Genomic DNA, 24702 nt, shown 5'->3' with positions numbered 1-24702 from the left:
GTGGATCAGGGAATCACCCGCAGCAAGAGCGACATCATTGATATATACAGCTCGAGAATTGAACCCTGTGGTACCCCCATAGAGACTGCCAGATTTCCGGACAACAGGCCCTCCAATTTGACACACTGAACTCTGTCTGCGAAGTAGTTGGTGAACCAGGCGAGGCAGTCATTTGAGAAACCAAGGCTATTGAATTTGCCGATAAGAATACAGTGATTGACAGAGTCGAAAGCCTTGGCCAGGTCAATGACTGCACAGTACTGTCTTTTATCGATGGCGGTTATGATATCGTTTAGTACCTTGAGCGTGGCTGAGGTGCACCTGTGACCAGCTTGGAACCCTGATTGCACAGCGGAGAAGGTACGGTGGGATTTGAAATGGTCAGTAATCTGTTTATTAACTTGGCTTTCGAAGATTTTAGAGGCAGGGCAGGATGGATATAGGTCTATAACAGTTAAACATTGAAGTGGGAAAGAACTGACCCGTGCAAACAAGGTTGAATTCAATATGAAGTCATGGACATGATATCCTCTACCCTCAACTGAACATGGAATGTTCTATCAAGTGCAGGCAGACAAAAAAAAGAAACGCCTACGGCCAGGTACACTACCATAGCTAGGAGGTCTATAGGCATGTGGCCAAGTCGAACATTCTTCTCCAGTCATGGTCAAGCACAGGTTAGCCGGACAATGGTATAAAACTGTTCTTCCTCCATCTTTATGGTTTAATTTCACCTGGCCTGGGTCTCCATCAGCACACCTGTCTGTCCCCCCACATTACACATTCAACCCACTAGAGAGGACTACAGACTGACTCCATGGGTTCTGTGCTTAATGAGTAGAAACATAATTTAATTATGCTTGGAAAGCTTGTGTTTCTTTTAGGAGTTTCAGTAGTGAGGCACTGTTTGATCCCCTGTGAGATGATTTTGCAGAAGGAAAATACAAATTAAACAGAATTGAAATTAGCTGCAGTGTGACCCATACGCCTCTGTTGTAACACAGAGCGAGGGGTCTCCCATGTACATTGGGTCCTGTGCTGAAATGTGAAATTGGAGAGTGTAGTGGCCCAGTTCTCTGCTCTGTAGCACTGGAGAATTTGCGTCAAGGGGCACGTCAGGGAAATGCACACTGACAAGAGCACAGAGTAGCCCAGCCTGCACCCTCCTGGGCACAGGGCTAACACTACGCTACGCTACACACACGCACACAATCAAAAACATGTTCACAGCCAGGAAATGCTCAACACGTGCGCACACACACACAAAAGCCTTGAGCTGAGCCCATGTCCACTCATTCAATATCATCAAAAGGTCCAATGCAGCCTTTTAAAAAGAAAATAATCTCAATATCAAATCATTTCTGGATAACAATTACCTTACTGTTATTATTTTTGACCATTTAATTTGAAAGAAAACAAAAAAAATATTCTTAGAAGATAAGGGCAAGCAAGAATTTAGCTAGGACTGTCTGGGAGTGGTCTGAGTAGGGAGGGGAAAACTGAAAAGTAGCTGTTATTGGCAGAGGTTAGGAACTCTTTCTTATTGGTCTATTAACTAATTTACTGCATGGTGATGTCACCATGGAAGGCCAGCATATCAGCATATCAGATAAGAGCGCTGCTTCTGCACATTCAGACTTTGAAAATCGGGTCCATTTAACATCTGGCCCGTTCATATAAGTTCAGTGCACCCTCCCATCTTAATTGCAGTGAAAGCAATTGCTAAACAGTGGACTGATATTCAGAAGCAGCTAGAGTGGAAGTTAAGGATTGGTAAATAAGAATATCCTGAAACACTGAGCTTAACAAAGACTCCTCCTGTTCCTGCAAACATCTGCAGTTTATCTGAGTGCTGCAGCAATGCAAAAGGGATGCTCTTTCACCTGCAATGCAGATCAATCCCAGATCAATTTAACTTAAGGAAGCCATAGACATTTAGCCTAGACTGTGGGTTTAAGGCATTTCATTTGACAACCACCCCCCCCTAGCTTTCCAAGTACTGTCAGCTTATATGAAGAAGCTGTAATGACTAATTATTCACCTCACACAAACCATTTGCCATGTGTTTATGCAAGTAAATACCACCTTTAAAATGTGAATAGTTTGCCATCTATTTTTTTTATTTTTAAGAACACAGTAGACTTTTGTACTAAATAGGTCCATTCGTGGCTCTGTTCTGTTATAATAGAAACACAGCTCAGCTTCCTTTTTGAGTCTTAAATACAGCCTAACATAGAACAGAACTAATGGAGTCTAGGTGACAGTTGATAAGTTGAAAATATTTTTACATCTTATTCAAACCACTAGAACAGAGAGTTGCTGATGATGGACTGATCTTTACTGAGAGGTTCAGGCTGCAGTCCACTGTGTACAGAATAATTATTAATATAGGTTGCCGGGGGAAAATTAGGTTATCATCATTTAAGAGAACAACTACCATCAATCCCAAACTATTAAAGCTTTAGAAGGCAGCACATGACATTTTAGAGTAAGGAGCAGTTTGAAGAATAATTGTACCGACAAGACTGATTTTCATATACTGCTCACTGCCAAATACAGAACAGACCAGAAACATAACAATATGAATGATTTGTGCTGTGTTATGCATATCCATCAATTCAAATATGTCTGAGCAATTCCAATTCACATCAATCATATCCATACAACATTTAGAGGATGGCATGTAATCTATTAATAATTATGCAAAAGGAGCAGTAAAGGGGGGGAAAAAAACTCAGCATGAAACCCTTCTTCCTGTATGCAATCTGATACCAGTAAACATACATTATCTATATACCATAGTCCCATTTTTGTTAAATCACCATCAGATATCCATGTTTCGATCTTCCATAATGTGCTTTCACCCAGTAATTAAGTCTATCCTAATGTCATTACCCACATTCTGTATCAGGTCTACAGTGACTATGGTCTGTGCCTATGGCAGGGGTGTCAGACTCATTCCATGGAGGGCATAGTGTTTGCAGGTTTTTTTTTTCTCATTTAAATTAAGCTGTAGACAACCAGGTGTGGGGAGTTAGTTACTAATTAGTGACTAATTCATAAATCAAGTAGGGAGGAGAGAAAATCTGCAGACACTTGGCCCTCCGTGGAATTAGTTTGACACCTGTGGTCTATGGTCTGTCCTTCCTAGGGTTGCAAAGCTACCGGTAATTTCCCAAAGTTACCAAAACCTTTATTAAGTTTGGTAATTAACAGAAAATCTGTCAATCTATCGTAACTTGGTAATTTATACTTTAAAAATAACTTGTAAAAAATGTATTCATATACAGTACCAGTCAAACATTTGGACAAACCTACTCATTCGAAGGTTGTCTTTATTTTTACTATTTTCTATATTGTATAATAATAGTGAAGATATCAAAACTATAAAATAACACATATGGAATCATGTAATAACCTAAAACGTTGCTAAACAAATCAAAATATGTCATATTTGAGATTCTTCAACGTAGCCACCCTTTGCCTTGATGACAGATTTGTGCACATTTGGCATTCTCTCAACCAGCTTCATGAGGTAGTCACCTGGAATGCATTTCAATTAACAGGTGTGCCTTATTAAAAGTTAATTTGTGGAATTTCTTTCCTTCTTAATGCATTTGAGCCAATCAGTTGTGTTGTGACAAGGTAGGGGTGGTGTACAGGTATACAAAAGAGAGCCCTACTTGGTAAAAGACCAAGTCCATATTATGGTAAGAACAGTTCAAATAAGCAAAGAGAAATGACAGTCCATCATCACTAAGGCATAATGGTCAGTCAATCTGGAACATTTCAAGAACTTTGAAAGTTTCTTCAAATGCTGTCTCAAAAACTGTCGCAAAAACCATCAAGCGCTATGATAAAACTGGCTCAGAGTTACCTCTGCTGCTGAGGATAAGTTCATTAGAGTTACCAACCTCAGGCAATTAACTGCACCTCAGATTGCAACCCAAATAAATGCTTCAGAGTTCAAGTAACAGACATCAACTGAGGAGACTGCATGAATCAGACCATAATGGTTGAATTTATGCAAAGAAACCACTACAAAAGACACCAATAAGAAGAAGAGACCTGCTTGGGCCAAGAAACACGAGCAATGGACATTAGACTGGTGGAAATCTGTCCTGTGGTCTGATGAGTCCAAATTTGAGATTTTTGGTTCCCACTGCTGTGCCTTTGTGAGACGAAGAGTAGGTGACCGTGAAGCATGGAGGGGGTGGTGTGATGGTTCTTTGCTGGTGCTACTGTCTGTGATTTATATAGAATTCAAAGCACACTTAAGAGAGCCAGAAATATTGCTTGTTTGTAGGTGACCAAATACTTATTTTCCACCATAATTTGCAAATAAATTCATAAAAAATCCTACAATGTGATTTTCTTCCCTCATTTTGTCTGTCATAGTTGAAGTGTACCTATGAAGAAAATTACAGGCCTCTCATCTTTTTAAGTGGGAGAACTTGCACAATTGGTGGCTGACTAAATAATGTTTTGCCCCACTGTACCTTTATTTAACAAGGCAAGTCAGTTAAGAACATTTCAATGATGGCCTAGGGAGGGTTTAACTGCCTCAGGGGCAGAACGACCGATTTGCCTCAGGGGCAGAACGACCGATTTGTACCTTGTCAGCTCGGGGATTTGAACTTGCAACCTTTAAGTTGCTAGTCCAACACTAGGCTACCCTGCCACCCCAACTAACTGTGTAACTCTCCCAACTATTAACTTCTTCCACAACTGGCACCAGTTTGACGCCAAAATAATGACAAAAAATCTATATTGACATAACGTAAAACTTCAATTAATTTTCTTAATTCACTCAACACAACACAAAACTTTTCCTTGACAGAATAATTATTCTCCTCTTTGACTGTGTATTTTCAGCAATCTTACTTTCGCCAGCTAATTTTGCCACTGCCGATTTCTAGGGGTCTGGGCCCGGTTTCATAAAACATCTTAAATGTTTCCCTTAAGGGTTTACTTTAAGGAATAATTTTCCCTTACCTAAGGGAAGTTTGAAAGTATATACCGCAGAAAGAATCTCTGGTTACCATGGAGACGACCTGATTCAGACTGAACATTTGTCAGAGATCGCATTTATCAAGATATAACTTTTACATTTAAAACAGGAGAAACAAATTGATTCAGAAGATAATAAATTGCATTTATTTTAGTCATGTTTTACTCAACTTGTTTCTATTACTTTCTAGCACATCATGCTAACTTAGAGTAGGTAGTTAGCTAGCTTTATAGCCATGGATTGTGCACCTTCCATTGTTTAGCTAAGTAGCTGGCTGTTGTCCTTTTAAACCAAAACCAGAGGAAAGCAACATTCACCTCCACAAAAGCAGTTTAGATGTATATCCATACTGAATTTAGATGCACCATGCAGAAATCGTTCTGCCATTTCCTGGTTGTAAAAAATTCTAATAGTATGCCTAATTTCAGTATCTATGTGACAAAACAAGCTTACCCAGCCCCAGCTAACACACCTGACTCCAATAATCAACTGATCATGATCTTCAGTTAAAAATGAAATTAGTTTATATCAGGTGTGTTTGCTAGGGATGGGAGAAAAGTGTGACACCAAGCAGGCCTCCGAGGACTGGAATTGCCAAAGCCTGGTGTAGAGAATCATTGTACCATCTAAACTGCTGTGAAATATATTTTCCATAACCAAAAATATAGTATTTTCAGCTGTTTGAAGCTGGTGTACAAAACCGAAAGTAACACGCAAAAACGAAAATTAAGAACAGGGAGCATAGCAACAGCGCACATAGAACAGAACTACCGCTTCTTAGACTTGCTTTCAATGAGAATGGCATATCTATGTGCATTTGGTCGGGTTGCCCAAAAAGCTTTAAGGGACCTCATGGGCACCCTTAACTTTCACTTAATTTAAGAAGGAAATTTGCATTAAAATGTTTTGTGCTACTGACTTAAAGTTAAGGAAACTTTAAGGGGAAAATTCCCTTTTATGCATCAGGCCCTGTTCTCCCGAAGTTGTCCGAACTGTTTTTGTGCTTGCCAATTAGCTAGCAGTTCTCAACTGTTAACAGCCAGTGGCGAGCAGTCTCTACCTATTTTTTTCTTATTCATTACTGAATTATTTAATGGAACAAATCAAACATTAAACCTCGTAAACAATTCATGGTAATCTCGTAAATAATTCATTTAGACCAGACGATTATTTGAAACGCGCGTTTATTTTCAGAAGTGTATGCCATTGCCGGGCTATTAAAAAGGGACAGGTGGCTATTTGAGACTGCATTTAATTGAAGTTCAGGTATAATAAATAAAACCCTCATATTGAACACCAAAGATATTCACTAAGTTTGTGGTTTATATTTAGGATGTTTTACAGCTTTGTCATTCTATTTGTTTATTTTAAAATCATCTTATTTAATTATTTCATATTTTACATGTGATAAGGCCACACTGAGGGCCAGAGATAATTAGACACTTGTGATAATCTGAAGTACCCAAAAGGGCCACTAGAGGTGATACCAAAATTCTTGTAGTTTACTGGTAAACTTAAAGTTTAAAATAATATACCCTCCCTTTGCAACCCTAGTCCTACCTATACTTCATACAGTCTTTCCTACATGCAGTATACTTCATACAGTATTTCCTACCTGCAGTATACGTCATTCGGTCTGTCCTACCTATAATTCATATGGTCTGTCTTACATACACGTCATGCAGTCTGTCCTACCTATACTTCATTCAGTCTGTCCTACCTATACTTCATTCAGTCTGTCCTACCTATACGTCATTCAGCCTGTCCTACCTATACATCATTCAGTCTGTCCTACCTATAATTCATATGGTCTGTCCTACATACACGTCATTCAGTCTGTCCTATCTATACGTCATTCAGTCTGTCCTACCTATACGTCATTCAGTCTGTCCTACCTATACGTCATTCAGCCTGTCCTACCTATACGTCATTCAGCCTGTCCTACCTATAAGTCATGCAGTCTGTCCTACCTATACGTCATGCAGTCTGTCCTACCTATACGTCATGCAGTCTGTCCTACCTATACGTCATGCAGTCTGTCCTACCTATAAGTCATGCAGTCTGTCCTACCTATAAGTCATGCAGTCTGTCCTACCTATAAGTCATGCAGTCTGTCCTACCTATAAGTCATGCAGTCTGTCCTACCTATAAGTCATGGAGTCTGTCCTACCTATACGTCATGCAGTCTGTCCTACCTATACGTCATGCAGTCTGTCCTACCTATACTTCATGCCGGTGCGTATGCTCTGGTCGCTGGATGTGGGCTGGCTCTGGACAGTGACCTGTCCAAGGCTACGGGCCACCATGGCCACAGCCCTGAACTTGCTGCGGGTGCCTGTGTTGGGGCTGTTGGCATTCTGGCGGTGGTTGAGCCGTTCCTCTGTACTGCGGCTCACCCCTCCACGATTGTGATCCGTACACACTAACGACACCTGCATCCTGGCTGGGACTGGGAGCCACCTGGAATGGCTTAAGGTGCTCTGGTTAGAGCTTGTGGTGGGTCAGTCTGTACGACAAGATGCCTCGACAAGACGTCTGGACAGTCTCTTGGTCAGGTCAAGCTATCTGTGCACAGAGCACACCAACACCCCCAGCTGTCAGTGTCAGGGTGGGCAGCTATGTCTGCAGAGAAAAGGAGAGGAGCGAGGAGAGTTGTCTCCTACAGAGGGTGTCCTGCTTCAACACTGCCTCAACCTGTGTGCTCTGTCTTCTTCAGAAAACAACACCCGACAGCTGTAGACTGCAGGCACATGAACACCGTCCCGGTCCCGGCACAGACACAAAAACAGACGAAGATGCGCGCTCCAAAAAAAAAGTACAGCGTCCCATGAAGAGTGAAGCAGTTTAATGAATCTTCCTTTGCAGTCCCGACTGGCTTATCCTCGGCTCATGCGTCTGTATCACTTACGCTTTCTGTAGGAATCAGAGGCTTTCCTTTTAATCTGGAGCTCAGTGCTACAGATAACACCTCGCGCTGCAAAGATCTGAGACTGGAGACATCAGCACAAAGAGACAGAGGCAGGAGGATATTAACTATTCCAGGAGGTAAAATTCTGTTCCTTTACAATAAGTTCCCAGCAACAGCTGTCCTGGTTGTGTGAATACTCAGCAGATCTGTGTGTCAATCAGAGGGCAACCTCTCATTCAGACTCCCATCCCTCCCGGATTAAACTTACATGTGTATGCCTCGCGCATGGCAAAGAGGCAGAGTGAGCACAGGGAGGAGAAGAGGAGAAAGAGAAAGGGAGGGAGGGATATGGAGAGATGCTATCGAGAGGAATATTGAGAGAGCTACATTAGCGAGTGCAGGAGAGATAGAGGGGGGGGTGAAGAGATGAGGGGGCCAAGAGAGGGAGACTCTCAGTGTCTACAGCTGCTGTCATAAGAGGCTGGCTAGTGTATTTTTAATCCACTTCTCATCTACTTCCCTGCTCCAGCATGGCTAAGTCACTATGGCAGAGTGTAGGCCTACTTCATGGTGGTCCAGTGTGGTCCAGTCAGGTTCAGTGTGACTCAGTCAAGTCCAGTCAGGTATAGGGTTGTCCAGCTCAGGTCCAGTGTGATCCAGTCAAGTCCGGTAGTTCAGTGAGCGGCAAGTAGTTAAACTTGGTCGAGTCAGATGAGCGAGGCTCAGGAGTAGGCTGAATGCTCAGTGCTGCAGAATGGCCACTGGCCCCAGACCAGGGGACTGCTCTCACATGGGTTGGGCAACGGGGCATGAAATATTTATTATGTAACTTTATCTGCCCTGATGCATGTCTAAGCCAGGAGTGTCACAGGCGAATTACAGCTGAGTTCGCTGCATTGTTGTCTCTCCCTAGATCCCACTCAAACATGGCAACCGCCATTAACTGAAAATAAATTATTCTGGGCATATTTATTCATTTGAATCATTTCATTACATCAGTAAGAATGAATAACAATACAGAGATAGAACATAGCCTGTATTCAATGACTGCCTACATGAGGTGTTACAGGCCCAATGCAGTTGTTTTTATACCTATATCAAATCATTTCTGGGTAACAATTAAGTACCTTACTGCAATAGACTGCCATTAAAATGGGCAAGAAATGTAACAAAAAAACTATCCCAAGCAAGACTTTTACTAGGACTGTCTGTGAGTGGTCTGAGTGGGGAGGGGGAAACTAGCCGTTATTGGCAGAGAGGTTTGGAACTCTTATTGATCTATAACCGGGGTATTTTGAAATACCCACGGGATGGTTTTCATATACCGTCAATACCGCTGAAACCATTTGACGTTTTTGAATACATTGGAATATTTTGAGCTACTTTTTAATTAAATATCTGCAGACCACTTTTGCAATACGTTAGGAGATAAACCGCTATCTGCTTTTCATTTAGTCTGTCACATTATTTTTCACTATGAAGCTCACCGTAGTTCCCCAGAACAGCAGCCAATCATGTGTTCATTGTAAAGTCCATAGAGTTCTAAATTTATCGGTGAGTCTCTCCATGTTGAGCATTTTGGTAATAAAGACGCCCAATAGGATCATTTTTTTGTTGTCTTAGCGCTCCCTTGTGTGCTATGCAGTTAATACCGTAAATCGCGAGTTGGCAGAAGAACGGTACGATGGCATGAAAATCAGTATAACTCCCCACAAAAATGGTTGACCCGAAAGTAGTCTGTTCTATCGACCAATCGATTGGTAGACATTTTTAAAAGTGTATTTTCACACACACACACACACACACACACACACTATTTGTGTGGAGTTTAAATGTATTTGGCTAAGGTGTGTGTAAACTTCCAACTTCAACTGTATGTATGTATGTATGTATGTATGTATGTATGTATGTATGTATGTATGTATGTATGTATGTATGTATGTATGTATGTATGTATGTATGTATGTATGTGTGTGTGTGTGTGTGTGTGTATGTATATACACACACACACCTGTTCAACATTTTGGGGTCACTTAGAAATGTCCTTGCTTTTGAAAGAAAAGCACATTTTTTGTCCATTAAAATAACATCAAATTGATCAAAAATACAGTGTAGACATTGTTAATGTTGTAAATTACTATTGTAGCTGGAAATGGCAGATTTTTTATGGAATATCTACATAGGAGTACAGAGGCCCATTATCAGCAACCATCACTCTTGTGTTCCAATGGCATGCTGTGTTACCTAATCCAAGTTTATCATTATAAAAGGCTAATTTGATCATTATAAAACCCTTTTGCAATTATGTTAGCACAGCTGAAAACTGTTGTCCTGATTAAAGAAGCAATAAAACTGGCCATCTTTAGACTAGTTGAGCATCAGCATTTGTGGGTTCGATTACAGGCTCAAAATGGCTAGAGACAAAGAACTTTCTTCTGAAATTTGTCAGTCTAGTCTTGTTCTGAGAAATGAAGGCTATTCCCCGTGAGAAATTGCCAAGAACCTGAAGATCTCATACAACACTGTACTACTCCCTTCAAAGAACAGTGCAAACTGGCCAGAATAGAAAGAGTGGGAGGCCCCTGTGTACAACTGAGCAAGAGGACAAGTACATTAGAGTGTCTAGTTTGAGAAACAGACACCTCACAAATCCTCAACTGGCAGCTTCATTAAATAGTACCAGCAAAACACGAGTCTCAACGTCAACAGTGAAGAGACGACTCAAGGATGATGGCCTTCTAGGTGGAGTTGCAAAGAAAAAGCCACATCTCAGACTGGCCAATAAAAATAAAATATTAAGATTGGCAAAAGAACACAGACAATGGACAGAGGAAGATTGGAAAAAGTGTTATGGACAGGCAAATCTAAGTTTGAGGTGTTTGGATCACAAAGAAGAACATTTGTGAGACAGAGAAAAACATGAAAATGTGCTGGAGGAGTGCTTGACGACATCTGTTCTTTGGTGGTGGTAAAGTGGGAGATTTGTATAGGATTAAAGGGATCTTGAAGAAGGAAGGCTAGCACTCCATTTTGCAACACCATGCCATACCCTGTGGAAGGCGCTTAATTATTGGAGCCAATTTCCTCCTCAACAAGGCAATGACCCAAAGCACAGCTCCAAACTATGCAAGAACTATTTAGGGAATAAGCAGTCAGCTGGTATTCCGTCTATAATGGAGTGGCCACCAGTCACAGGATCTCAACTCTATTGAGCTGTTGTGGGAGCAGCTTTACCGTATGGTACGTAAGAAGCGCTCATCAAGCCAATGCAACTTGTGGGAGGTGCTTCAGGAAGAATGGGGTGAAATCTCTTCAGATTACCTCAACAAATTGACAACCAGAATGCCAAAGGCCTGCAAGGCTGTAATTGCTGCAAATGGAGGATTCTTTGATGAAAGTAAAGTTTGGAGGACACAATTGTTTACATTTTTTAAAAATCATTATTTATAACCCTGTCAACATCTTGACTATATTTCCTATTAATTTTGCAATTAATATATTCATGGATAACAAGGACATTTCTAAGTGACCCCACACTTTTGGACGGTAGTGTATGTAAGTAAGGTATTTCTAAAAACACATTTTCACTTTGTCAATATGGGATATTGTGTGTAGATTGATGAGTAAATTGTTTTACTACATTTTAGAATAAGGTTGTAATGTAACAAAATGTGGAAAAAGTCAAGGGGGCTGAATACTTTTCGAATGCACTGTATATGCTTTATAATGCTTTTGAATGACACTTCCGGTTTTGGTGGGAAATACCTGGGTTACCTGGTGGAAAAGTGATTTATTCTCGGGATGGAACATTTGTAAAATACCAGGAAAATATTCAACCCTAGTCTTACCCTGGAGGAGCCTCAGTGATGCTAAACACAAGCAGGCAGAAGAGGGTATGTTCTGCGGGGAAGGGACAGATTATTCCGGTCCCTGTCTTTTCTACCCTTGGATTAACACCAGACGTATTCCCCGGCCTGTGTAGTTCAGTTGAGTTCAGCGCTGCACACCTTGTTACGTGAGGCTTCACGCTGAATGCTCCGCAGGTCTGTCAACTCTCATGTCCTCTCTGCTGGGATGAAGCTGTAGTGGCCTGTCTCTCTCATACACTCCTATCCAGCCCTTGGGACCAGTGCCCTGACACAGCACCAATACAGCCACGTTACGTAAGCAGGCCTCCCTCTCCCCTCCTACGGTCTTCTCTCTGTTCTGCTCCACTTGGCTGCAGGGCCAGTTGAGGGGCTGTGTATGGTGCAGTCTCATGAGGATCAGTGGCATTCAGGGTCATTGAACACAACTGACATACACTTTTTCCTAGTGATATTTTTCCTAATGAAGAAATCCTGATTTACTGACTTGATTATTATAATGGATGGGGTATTCAGGGTTGTAATTGACAACAGTAAGCTATGCTAATGATTACATCCCTGATGTCCCTTGAGAAGAGGGGCAATGGTATTTCCTGTGGTTAGGGAAGCAGTAACCGGGTCCCAAGGACTAGGAATGATAAAAGTAACAGATCCAGTGTTCAACCCAACACTCAGCCTTTCCACAAGATTTTGCCAGGCTAAGACAGTTGTAGCATTACTCTTATTTTGGTTTTGAAAAAGTTGACCCCTAGTTGATCTGGCTGGCTTCACTCTATGCTCGCATGGTTTGCAGTGGTGGACCTTAACCTAATATATCCCTATTCCCTGCCTCAATGTCCCCTCCCCTTTTATGTCCATCTCAAGACAGCCTCCCTGCCATCACGCCCTCTCACTCAATTATTGCAATCCTCTCTAATCCTCGCTTTTCAATTAAACTCTCGGCCAGCTGACCAACATTAACATGGCAACAATGTCTCGCTACCATGCTCCACACTGCAGTAACAAACACAGACTAGCCATACCTCACACTGTCTCAATGAGCTAAGAATTTTGGATGGAGAGAAAGACAGAATGAGACGGTGGGAGTTCTATGTTTAGTGTTATACCAAACTCAGTAGAAGTTATTTTAAGACAATGATACCCCAATTTGATTACAGGCTTCAAAGGCATCCCTTATCTGTGTCTGATGATCGGTGCAGTAGTCAGTAGTCATCATAGACTGCCTGGCAGGCAGGCAGAGCTACTGTGCACACACAGGCCTTGCTGGCCCCCTGCAGTGGTAGCTGTCAGTGTTGGAGCTAGCTACAACCCCAGAGAACAAATTAAGTGCCAGAAAGACAGAAAAACTTGTCTATCAAGTTTTAATGATAATGTCCCTTTCAGTACATTGTTCTCACAGTTTTGTGGTGCCTATTTTTTATTCCTCCTGTGTTTATAAGAAGTGCATGCTTGAGAGTAGGCTAGGCAGTTAGACAATGTTATGTACTGTAGCATAGCTTTTGCTGTATAATAATCATGCAATCTTGGCAGGCTACTAGCCAGGTCTATTTCCAGCTCTACAGGGTCCGTGTCAGCAGCACAGGTTGTTGTTGCGGAGTGACTTCCCAGAGGCGTCATTATGATATGGCTGCATCATCGATTGGCTAAGCTCCCTGCTGCCCAGGACAGGAGTGTGAAGGGGGACAGGCCAGAGACACTTATTTGTCAGCTGGGTGGGTTTGCGCATGTCATGTTGAGTGGCTGTAGTTGGTCAGAGAGCGAGATTCTACACTATCATTACTATTGTATATTTTTAGCTGTGAAATGTGGCATTACTTGCCAGTTCGGTTGTAGAGCTCTTCATTGCTGTGCCGCTAAGAACATTTGGACTATAGCCTAGCCGCTGTGCTGTAGTCGTGATCAGTGAAATCTGTGTGCACCGTTGTCCTAGTCACTGCCTCTCAAGCTCCTCTCTCTCGCTCTCCTCTTCCTCCCACTCTCAGTGAGTGGGCCCTATCAGCACACCGCACCCCTTCAGAATGATTGAGTGTCCAGGAGGGATTGTAGCAGCGTAATAGATTTGGGATAAATTCTGGTTGGGCTCTTAATCAAAGAGAGAACACAGAGAGCACAACATAAGGGAGAATGGGGATGTGGGAAGGGAGATAATGTATTTCTTCCTTTAGTTAGGGGCTTTGTTAAATTGCTGATAGACATAGAAAATCAAATGACATCAAGACCTTCCCTTCACCTCTACCAACAATAGACATAAATCGTTGATTCATTATTTATGGTAAGGATGATAGGTCTATATCTCCCACCACAACGGTGTGCTTTATCCTAAGATTAAAATATCTAGGGAAGACATGTATTCCTGAGCAAGCCCATCAAAATAGTTGAGCACTGGCCTGCAGTTGAAAAGATGTTCAGCAACTCTTGGTAGGACATAGGTGTTCAGAAATACATATTTGATTGTTAAATCTACATGCCTGCAGTGCCAGTACTATCGAGATTGTATTTTTTATTTCTTATGGATCCTCATTAGCTGCTGCCTTACTCGGATCCAGCGCAATTAAGGCAGTTTAACAATTTTAAAAACATTACATTCACAACAGATTGTGTGCCCCCTCAGGCCCCTACTCTACTACCACAAATTCAGGTGTACGTGTGTATAGGGCGTATGTTATCATGCGTTTGTATGCATGTGTCTGTTTGTTGCTTCACAGTCCCCGTTGTTCCATAAGCTGTATTTTTATCAAATGTTATTGGTTGAATGAGTTACTTGATGCGGAATATAGTTCCAAGTAGTCATGTCTCTTTATAGTACTGTGGGCCTCCCATAGTCTTTTCTGGATTTGGGGACTGACCTCTGGTGGCATGTCTTGTGGGGTATGCATGGCTAGAGTATGATATAACCATTCTAATCATTATTGTGTAATATAGCAACACCTAAAAAGGCTCGATCCTTAAATTAATGTTTTTCAAATGAAGCCCAAAGCACATCCTCCTGCCTCTCCATTTGTCCCGTGTGGCTCAGTTGGTAGAGCATGGTGCTTGCAATGCCAGGGTTGTAGGATTTGATTCCCATGAGGGACCAGTACGAAGAAGTATACACTCACTACTGTAAGTAACTCTGGATAAGAGTATTACTGTAAATGACAAACTTATTTGTTTTAAGTCCCATATTGTTGATTTAGTTCGCTGCTTACCAGGTCCCAGGTAATATGAGGTCCAGGAGTGGAGAGAAGAGGCATTGTCATTAGGCCTATATGTTGGATCAGCAGACTAGGAAGTGGTGATGGACGGTTGCTACTTTGTGGCGGTTCCCCGGGTCTGATCTCTGCTGTGGGTGTTCCGTCCAGAATGTGGAGTCAAGAAGAAGAAGCCAATTTGGGCTATTGAGATGAGCTCACCCCGTGTGGGCATACATATTTATTCCAACAGACTTGTTTTCCCATTCAACCCTCTAAACTCTGAGACAAGCGTGCTAAATGTGAGACACCATAAGCGGAGAGTCACCCTGCTCATTATGCTATGGTTCCTGTCACCCAGTCTCTGCTGCGGCTCTCCCCCACTTTCTTTCCTTCCTCCTCCACATGTCTGCAATAGCCTAGTCCAGTGTTTCTTAATACTGGTCCTGGGGACCTAGGGGTACCGTAGTATTGCCCCAGCACTACTACAATTTATACAAATGATTTGAAACAGGTGCATTGGTGCTAAGACAAAAACAAAGGTGCACCCCTTTGCGTCCCTAGAACCAGGAATTGAGAAACACTGGTCTAGTTTAATGGGGCAAAAACACATTCAAGTGCTGGAGTGGGCTGGTGTGGATTACATGTAGACACTATCTGGGCACCCTGCGCCACTGTCCCCTGGTCCCAGCCTCTTCCTTGATTCTCCTGGAGCGCAACCTTGAGAACAACCATACGACCCTGTTGCACAGAGTATGATTGAGGGTGTAAATTAGGGACTCAATGGTCTCCATGTGATGTGTCTACAGCTGTTGCTGGGAGTTACAGTTTGTATGATGAGTGTTTTGTAGAAGGAGCAGTACAGTGAAATCCAAAAGTGTGCACTTTTTCTCCCCCAGATTCTATTGAAGTCATGGAGAACAAAAGTTCAGGGTTCTAAGAATAGACGTGTCAGTTTGTTGCAGCTTGTTTGCTGGATTCTTTTGATGGAAGTTGTTTCTCCACACTGCATTACTGCCTGTTTGTTCATCACAACATCTTTTGAATTCTCTCCCAGCAGAACCAACTAGCTGCATGGGCCTGGTTAGACAAGGTTCAGTATTAGATTCCTTGTACCGCGTGCATCTACGGTCTCCTCACTCCTTCAACCAATAGTGTATGGACTCCTATTACCACAGTGTTGACTGTGACCTTCCACTATTATTATATTAAGCCAAGCTCCTCCACTCCCACTGAACACTGCAATTGTCTGACAGATCAATTGCACTGTCGACTCAAATGCCAAATGCAGTAAAAAATTGTTTGCCCTGTGTTTTATATCATATTGTACACCAGCTGATGAAACTAACTGTAAAAGTGGAGAAAAATGTAATCAGTATTATTTCCTGATAGTTGCTGGCTGAAAATACAATCTACATTCAACCTTCTTATCAGCAGGCGGGAGTTTCGGCTTTCCATGGTGACATCACCATGCGGTAGGCTTAGGAGTTAGTGCTGAACCCAATTAGTAAATTGTTTAGTTGATTGTCTGGTCGAGATGTAGCATACATACAGTGCATTTGAAAAGTATTCAGATCCTTTGACTCCGGGATGCTGGCCTTCTAGGCAGAGCTCCTCTGTCAGTGTGTGTTCTCTTGCCCATCATAATATTTTATTTTTATTGGCCAGTCTGAGATATGGCTTTTCCTTTGCAACTCTGCCTAGAAGGCCAGCATCCCGGAGTCGCCTCTTCACTGTTGACGTTAAGACTGGTGTTTTGCTGGTACTATTTAATTGAGCTGCCAGTTGAGGACATGCGAGTCGTCTGTTTCTCAAACTAGACACTAATGTACTTGTCCTCTTGCTCAGTTGTGCACAGGAGCCTACCACTCTTTCCATTCTGGTTAGAGCTAGTTTGCACTGTTCTGTGAAAGGAGTAGTGCACAGCGTTGTACAAGAGTTCTTCTGCAGCACTCCACCAATCTGGCCTTTACGGTAGAGTGGCCAGACAAAAGTCACTCCTTGGAGTTTGCCAAAAGGCACCGTAAGGACAGAGTTCTTTAGGCATGTCATGACTTGCCGTCTTGGATGGAGATCAAAGGTGCCGGCTAACCAAAGGTTTGGTTTCAAAACCCTCCTCTCATGGGGGTTGGCAAGTTTAATGACAGTCGTAAATACCTGGCAGGAACTGTCTCTTCATGGCCATGCAGTATTGAGGGGAAAGAACCCTTTTGTTACAAGAAGATTCTTCCTGCCAAAACTACAACATCCAAAAGTGGAGAATGAAACAATACTCCTAACACAACATATGTGGGAAATGGTCAGGGGGGACTTAAAGAACAATCATGTCAGATAATGATATCACCAAACAATAAATTCAGACAGACATCTACATTGTGAAAGCTCTTAAAGTTGCCATGTTTCCGTTAGAGTTTCATCTAAATATTGTAAAACAATGATTAAATATGAAACGATTTGTGAAAAGATAGCCTTTTAGCCTTCTAAATTTTAGCCTTCTAAATGAGAAATTGTATTTCATATAAAGTTTTATCCAGTCAGTAACCACACCCACGTGAGCACAGACATTATGCCGGCGTGATGGAATGCGCCCTTTGACCAGAGTGCTTAAAAAAGGACTCAATTTACGGGAGACCAAAACATGCCGGGTTGCTGCCGGTGTGGAAAGTGGTCTTTGCTGTACCCTGAATAATCAACCATTGAGACCGGACAGCATGAAGCGGTGGCTACACAGCAGACAAATGGTTTAAAACTACAAGACCAGTACATTGCCAGGTTGCTACTGGCATGCGTGCAGTATGTGTGCAGCGCAAGCTGAATACATGACTATTACTATTATGGACTGGAATTTTGCACATCGCTCAAACCATGATAAAGAAGAGAACATGTGATTCTGGTGCAGCACGTGCGGTCTACAAATTATAGGCTAGCGAATTTGATTTTAATTTAGGAATATAAATTAGGGCCTATTTGTATAACTAGTCGGCTGACGGATATAGACACACAGTTCATAATATTTCCCCTAATGTTATTAGCCTACCTCTTTCTCTATTGTTGCTTCATTCCTTCCTTTCAACAGTTAAATTAAATATGTTTCGTTGTCCTTATGGTCATCGTTCTAATAACAAGGACTTCACTTCAAAGACTGGATGGTTATGGGTCTGAATACAGTGCCTTGCTAAAGTATTCGGCCCCCTTGAACTTTGCGACCTTTTGCCACATTTCAGGAGCATCATGAAGAACAAGGAACACACCAGGCAGGTCCGAGATACTGTTGTGAAGAAGTTTAAAGCCGGATTTGAATACAAAAAGATTTCCCAAGCTTTAAACATCCCAAGGAGCACTGTGCAAGTGATAATATTGAAATGGAAGGAGTATCAGACCACTGCAAATCTACCAAGACCTGGCCGTCCCTCTAAACTTTCAGCTCATACAAGGAGAAGACTGATCAGAGATGCAGCCAAGAGGCCCATGATCACTCTGGATGAACTGCAGAGATCTACAGCTGAGGTGGGAGACTCTGTCCATAGGACAACAATCAGTCGTATATTGCACAAATCTGGCCTTTATGGAAGAGTGGCAAGAAGAAAGCCATTTCTTAAAGATATCCATAAAAAGTGTTGTTTAAAGTTTGCCACAAGCCACCTGGGAGACACACCAAACATGTGGAAGAAGGTGCTCTGGTCAGATGAAACCAAAATTGAACTTTTTGGCAACAATGCAAAACGTTATGTTTGGCGTAAAAGCAACAAAGCTGAAAACACCATCCCCACTGTCAAACATGGTGGTGGCAGCATCATGGTTTGGGCCTGCTTTTCTTCAGCAGGGACAGGGAAGATGGTTAAAATTGATGGGAAGATGGATGGAGCCAAATACAGGACCATTCTGGAAGAAAACCTGATGTAGTCTGCAAAAGACCTGAGACTGGGACGGAGATTTGTCTTCCAACAAGACAATGATCCAAAACATAAAGCAAAATCTACAATGGAATGGTTCAAAAATAAACATATTCAGGTGTTAGAATGGCCAAGTCAAAGTCCAGACCTGAATCCAATCGAGAATCTGTGGAAAGAACTGAAAACTGCTGTTCACAAATGCTCTCCATCCATCCTCACTGAGCTCGAGCTGTTTTGCAAGGAGAAATGGGAAAAAATGTCAGTCTCTCGATGTGCAAAACTGATAGAGACATACCCCAAGCGACTTACAGCTGTAATCGCAGCAAAAGGTGGCGCTACAAAGTATTAACTTAAGGGGGCTGAATAATTTTGCACGCCCAATTTTTCAGTTTTTGATATGTTAAAAAAGTTTGAAATATCCAATAAATGTCGTTCCACATCATGATTGTGTCCCACGTTTTGTTGATTCTTCACAAAAAAATACAGTTTTATATCTTTATGTTTGAAGCCTGAAATGTGGCAAAAGGTCGCAAAGTTCAAGGGGGCCGAATACTTTCGCAAGGCACTGTATATAACTGCTATAGCCTACTGCCATTGCGCATTCACATTTCTTTCAAATTACCTGTGAGTTCAATTGGATGCTGTATTTAACATTCAGGGAAAAAGAAGCTATTTTGCCACAACTTTGGAAGTATGCTTGGGTCATTGTCCATTTGGAAGACCCATTTGAGACCAAGCTTTAACTTCCTGACTGACATCTTGAGATGTTGCTTCAATATATCCACAGTTTTCCATTCCTCATGATGCCATCTATTTTGTGAAGTGCACTAGTCCCTCCTGCAGCAAAGTCCCCCCACAACATGATACTGCCACCCCCGTGCTTCACGGTTGGGATGGTGTTCTTCGGCTTGGAAGCCTCCCTCTTATTCCTTCAAACATAACGATGGTCATTATGGCCAAACAGTTATATTTTTGTTTCATCAGACCAGGGGACATTTCTCCAAAAAGTATGATCTTTGTCCCCATGTGAAGTTGCAAACCATAGGCTGGCTTTTTGATGGCGGTTTTGGAGCAGTGGCTTCTTCCTTGCTGAGCGGCCTTTCAGGTTATGTCGATAGAGGACTTGTTTTACTGTGGATATAGATACTTTGTACCCGTTTCCTCCAGCATCTTCACAAGGTCCTTTGCTGTTGTTCTGGGATTGATTTGCACTTTTTGCACCAAAGTACGTTTATCTCTAGGAGAAAGAAAGCGTCTGGCATAGGCTATGCTGCAGCAAACATAGGCCTACATGTCTCAAGAAAACTACATGCATTGTGAACTGCAGTCCATACTGAGACAGGCTGTCGGCACCACCCTGAGCATTGATTCATCAGAAGGAAGAGAAGCCAGATTTAGACATAGCATATAATTTAAAAAAGTTCAATTTTATGCCATGCTGTTCATATAAATCATTTATGATAATTTTCCGGTTTCTCGCAGTTATTTATCCAGGGAAAAGGGGAATGATTTGGGCGGTAAATCCTGGTAACCAGGTTCCCGCCATTCAACCCTAGGTAAGACCCTATGTTTTTTTAAGAGTTTTATAATCACAGTGCAGCGAGTTATTATTCACTTTTACTTACAAAGTGCATAACACTGTCACAGTGTCCTACCCAAGACCACAACAGTGAAAAGTGTGTGTTGAACTCGAAGGTAAGCTACTCTCATAAAAGAGAAACCATCTGGAGTGTCACACTCAGGCGGGTGTGACCACCAGTCCCTCTCTCTAACCAATGAAGGGCAATGTGTAGCTTATCTTGACCAGTTTTGGTGTGTCAATCTCTGGTCTTGGAGAGTGTCGACACACAGATTAGAGTTGAAGTTGAGACAGCTGCCTCTCCCATACACAGCTGTTGATAGGGTAACCCTCTGACATCTCTAGGGTGGACTTGTGACATCAGGTACCCGATGTCACAAGTCCAGCAATGGAATATATACTCCGCTCACATGGTGAGGGTGCTGCTGGAGTGATACCCAGCTATACTGTTACCCACTCAGCTATATAGTTACCCAGTAAATCATTGACCTTCCTCAGCGTCTCAGTATGGCTTGGTCTACTTTGGTGGTACTGCTAAGGGTCCCAAGGCTTAATGACACTGACACGAGGCCTTTAAATAACTCTGGGGCCGACGGAGGGAAAAAAGCAAAGCACTGCAAAGGACTGTACGGCAACAGCCTTGTTAGCTGGATCTGAGGGGGGCTGTGAGGGAGAGGGAGGATGAGTTTGGGCCCACACAATACGAGGTAGGAGGAGTGGGCGCTGCATTGTGGATTTTTTATTTTAAAACATTTGTCAAGTTACGCAAGGCCTGGAGAAGTGGCTTCTGCTAGACTGGATCCATTGTATTCTCCCTGGAGGGTTTGGGAGACCTTAATAATACATGGGCAAAAGGGGCAAGTAGAGCAGAAAAAAGGGCTCTATGGTCATAAGCCCGACAGAGTGGGGGTGTTGGGATTGAGAGAGGACAAGGGGGGGGGGGGGGGGGGGGGGGCCTGAAAACTTTTACAGATTGTTCTGGAAATTCTCAAAAAAACTTCATAGACGGGTTGGCTGATAACGTAACGAAATTGAAGCTCACATGTCGATAAGGCAGAAGGCCATGTGTTATGATTCTGAATGGTCAGATAGCTAGCAACAATGACATGAAGCTGCCACCTGGGGAATTGTAGGTGTTTTGATACCATGTCTTGTTTTGAGGTACTTTGACTCGTGTCATGTCTATGCTAATATGGCAAAAAACTTGCTAGCTAGATAATCAACAACTGTAACGACGCATTTGAGAGACAACAAGTGCTAATTGTGCAAATGTATTTGTTTTCAATAAACATTTGCAGACAAAATATAGTTAACATGCTGTCAACAATCTAAGCCAACAGTCTGTCTTGCCCCATAGTTGTGCACGAGTTGGTTTTGTTGCTAAAAAACCAACCAGTCTATAGGGAGGAATGATATTTAAAATGTTTTTTTTACATTTGTATCACAAACCATTTGAGAAAATCATGATGAATGTGGCCATTTTAGGCCCCTTTTAGACCTATATTGTAGCCCAAAACATGCAGAACTGAAATAAACAATTTTGACCAATGTTAACTTACTCTGCATTTAGTATTGCTCATGTAGGCAAAATGTACATTCATGAGAGGACTGGAATATACTGCATTTGAAAAGTACTCAAACAGACCCCTTCACTTTTTCCACATTTTGTTACGTTAAAGCCGTATTCTAGACTGGATGAAATTTTAAAAATATATCTTCAATCTACACGCAATACCCCATAATATTTTTTCAAATGTATTAAAAATGAAAAACAGAAATACCTTATTTACATAGGTATTCAGACACTATGCTATGAGACTCAAAAGGCTTGGAGTTTGCCAAAAGGCACCTAAAGGACTCAGATTCTCTGGTGTGATAAAACCAATATTGAATACAAAGCGATCACGTCTGGAGGAAACAAGGAACAACTCATCAGCTGGCCAATACCATTCCTACGGTGAAGCATGGTGGTGGCAGCATCATGCTGTGAGGATGTTTTTCAACAGCAGGGACTGGAGACTAGTCAGGATTGAGGCAAAGATGCATGGAGCAAAGTACAGAGATCCTTGATGAAAACCTGCTCAGCACCTCAGACTGGGGTGAAGGTTCACCTTCCAACAGGACAATGACCCTAAGCACACACCCAAGGCAACGCAGGAGTGGCTTCGGGACAAGTCTCTGAATGTCCTTGAGTGGCACAGCCAGAGCCCGGACTTGAACCCGATCGAACATCTCTGGAGAGACCTGAAAATAGCTGTACAGCAACACTCCCCATCCAACCTGACAGAACTTGAGAGGATCTGCAGAGAAGAAAAATGGGAGAAATGCCAAATACAGGTGTGCCAAGTTGTAGGGTCATTCTCAAGAAGAATCTAGGCTGTAATCGCTGCCAAAGATGCTTCAACAAAGTAGAGTAAAAGGTCTGAATACTTATGTAAAATATTTTTTACAATTATTTAAACATTTGCAAAAAAAAAACTGTTTTGCTTTGTCATTATGGAGTATTGTGTGTAGACCAATACATTTTAGAACAAGGCTGTAACGTAACAAAAAGTGAAAAACATGTGGGGGTCTGAATATTTTCCGAATGCACTGTAAATAACAGCGGAATAGTCACTCAACGAATTACAAGTACTTGTGCAATGAAACCCGACTAATGTCAAGGAGAACTTAAAAACATTCATACATGAGAGTTCCACCAATATGTAGCTTACACTGTACAAGGACATGTGAATATGGAGCAACAACCACACAAACTTGGGTGCATCTTACAGGCTGGGGAGAAGAGCTACTTCCCCGTCACTCCAGTTTACACACAGTAATGTCATTTCCCTGCAGCAAACTACAGGAGTACAGGCTACAGGAGCATACAGTCGTGGCCAAAAGTTGAGAATGACACAAATATTAATTTTCACAAAGTATGCTGCCTCAGTTTGTATGAAGGCAATTTGCAAATACCCTCTTTGCCATGCAAATTAACGGGATCCCCCAAAAACATTTCCACTGCATTTCAGCCCTGCCACAAAAGGACCAGCTGACATCATGTCAGTGATTATCTTGTTAACACAGGTGTGAGTGTTGACGAAGGCTGGAGATCACTCGGTCATGCTGATTGAGTTCGAATAACAGACTGGAAGCTTCAAAAGGAGGGTGGTGCTTGGAATCATTGTTCTTCCCGTCAGCCATGGTTACCTGCAAGGAAACATGTGCCGTCATCATTGCTTTGCACAAAAAGGGCTTCACAGGCAAAGATATTGCTGCCAGCAGATTGCACCTAAATGAATCAAGAACTTCAAGGAGAGCGGTTCAATTGTTGTGAAGAAGGCTTCAGGGTGCCCAAGAAAGTCCAGCAAGTGCCAGGACAGTCTCCTAAAATTGATTCAGCTGCGGGATCGGGACACCACCAGTACAGAGTTTGCTCAGGAATGGCAGCAGGCAGGTGTGAGTGCATCTGTACGCTCAGTGAGGCGAAGACTTTTGGAAGACTGCCTGGTGTCAAGAAGGGAATCAAAGAAGCCACTTCTCTCCAGGAAAAACATCAGGGACAGACATTCTGCAAAGGGTACAGGGGTTGGACCGCTGAGGACTTGTCCGGAGAAAACACGGTGAGCGCGTGCGTGGTCATTGGTCCTGTGTCATACCAACAGTAAAGCATCCTGAGACCATTCATGTGTGGGGTTGCTTCTCAGCCAAGGGAGTGGGCTCACTCACAATTTTGCCTAAGAACACAGCCATGAATACAGAATGGTACCAACACATCCTCCGAGAGCAACTTCTCCCAACCATCCAGGAACAGTTTGGTGACGAACAATGCCTTTTCTAGCATGATGGAGCACCTTGCCATAAGGCAAAAGTGATAACTAAGTGGCTCGGGGAACAAAACATTAATATTTCGGGTCCATGACCAGGAAACTCCCCAGACCTTAATCCCATTGAGAACTTGTGGTCAATCCTCAAGTGGCGGGTGGACAAACAAAAATCCACAAATTCTGACAAACTCCAAGCATTGATTATGCAAGAATGGGCTGCCATCAGTCAGAATGTGGCCCAGAAGTTAATTGACAGCATGCCAGGGCAGATTGCAGAGGTCTTGAAAAAGAAGGGTCAACACTGTAAATATTGACTCTTTGCATCAACTTTATGTAATTGTCAATAAAAGCCTTTGACACTTATGAAATGCTTGTAATTATACTTCAGTATTCCATAGTAACATCTGACAAAAATATCTAGACACTGAAGCAGCAAACTTTGTGAAAATGTATATTTGTGTCATTC

At 42.3% G+C, this 24702-nt stretch overlaps 1 protein-coding gene across 19 annotated transcripts in view; it reads right to left on the bottom strand.

Moving 5' to 3' along the window:
- kcnab2a (potassium voltage-gated channel subfamily A regulatory beta subunit 2a) overlaps nucleotides 1–24702 on the bottom strand; it is a 119866-nt gene that overhangs the window by 38611 nt on the left and 56553 nt on the right. For 3 of the 19 annotated variants that reach the window (XM_036950477.2, XM_090205852.1, XM_090205846.1), the window contains exon 1: nucleotides 7232–8711. The exons of the other annotated variants lie outside the window; for them this stretch is intronic. In XM_036950477.2, the coding sequence (XP_036806372.2) occupies nucleotides 7232–7449 (218 nt within the window). In that variant the 5' untranslated portion in view covers nucleotides 7450–8711. Of the gene's footprint in view, nucleotides 1–7231; nucleotides 8712–24702 lie in introns of those variants that run through there. 19 annotated transcript variants of the gene reach the window in all.

This window comes from Oncorhynchus mykiss, chromosome 17, assembly GCF_057628025.1.
Source record: "Oncorhynchus mykiss isolate SJ-2025 chromosome 17, ASM5762802v1, whole genome shotgun sequence".
In the NCBI taxonomy this organism is placed as follows: Eukaryota; Metazoa; Chordata; class Actinopteri; order Salmoniformes; family Salmonidae; genus Oncorhynchus; species Oncorhynchus mykiss.
The sequence above is the reverse complement of the archived record's forward strand: the minus strand, read 5'-3'. Positions and strand labels throughout refer to the sequence as shown.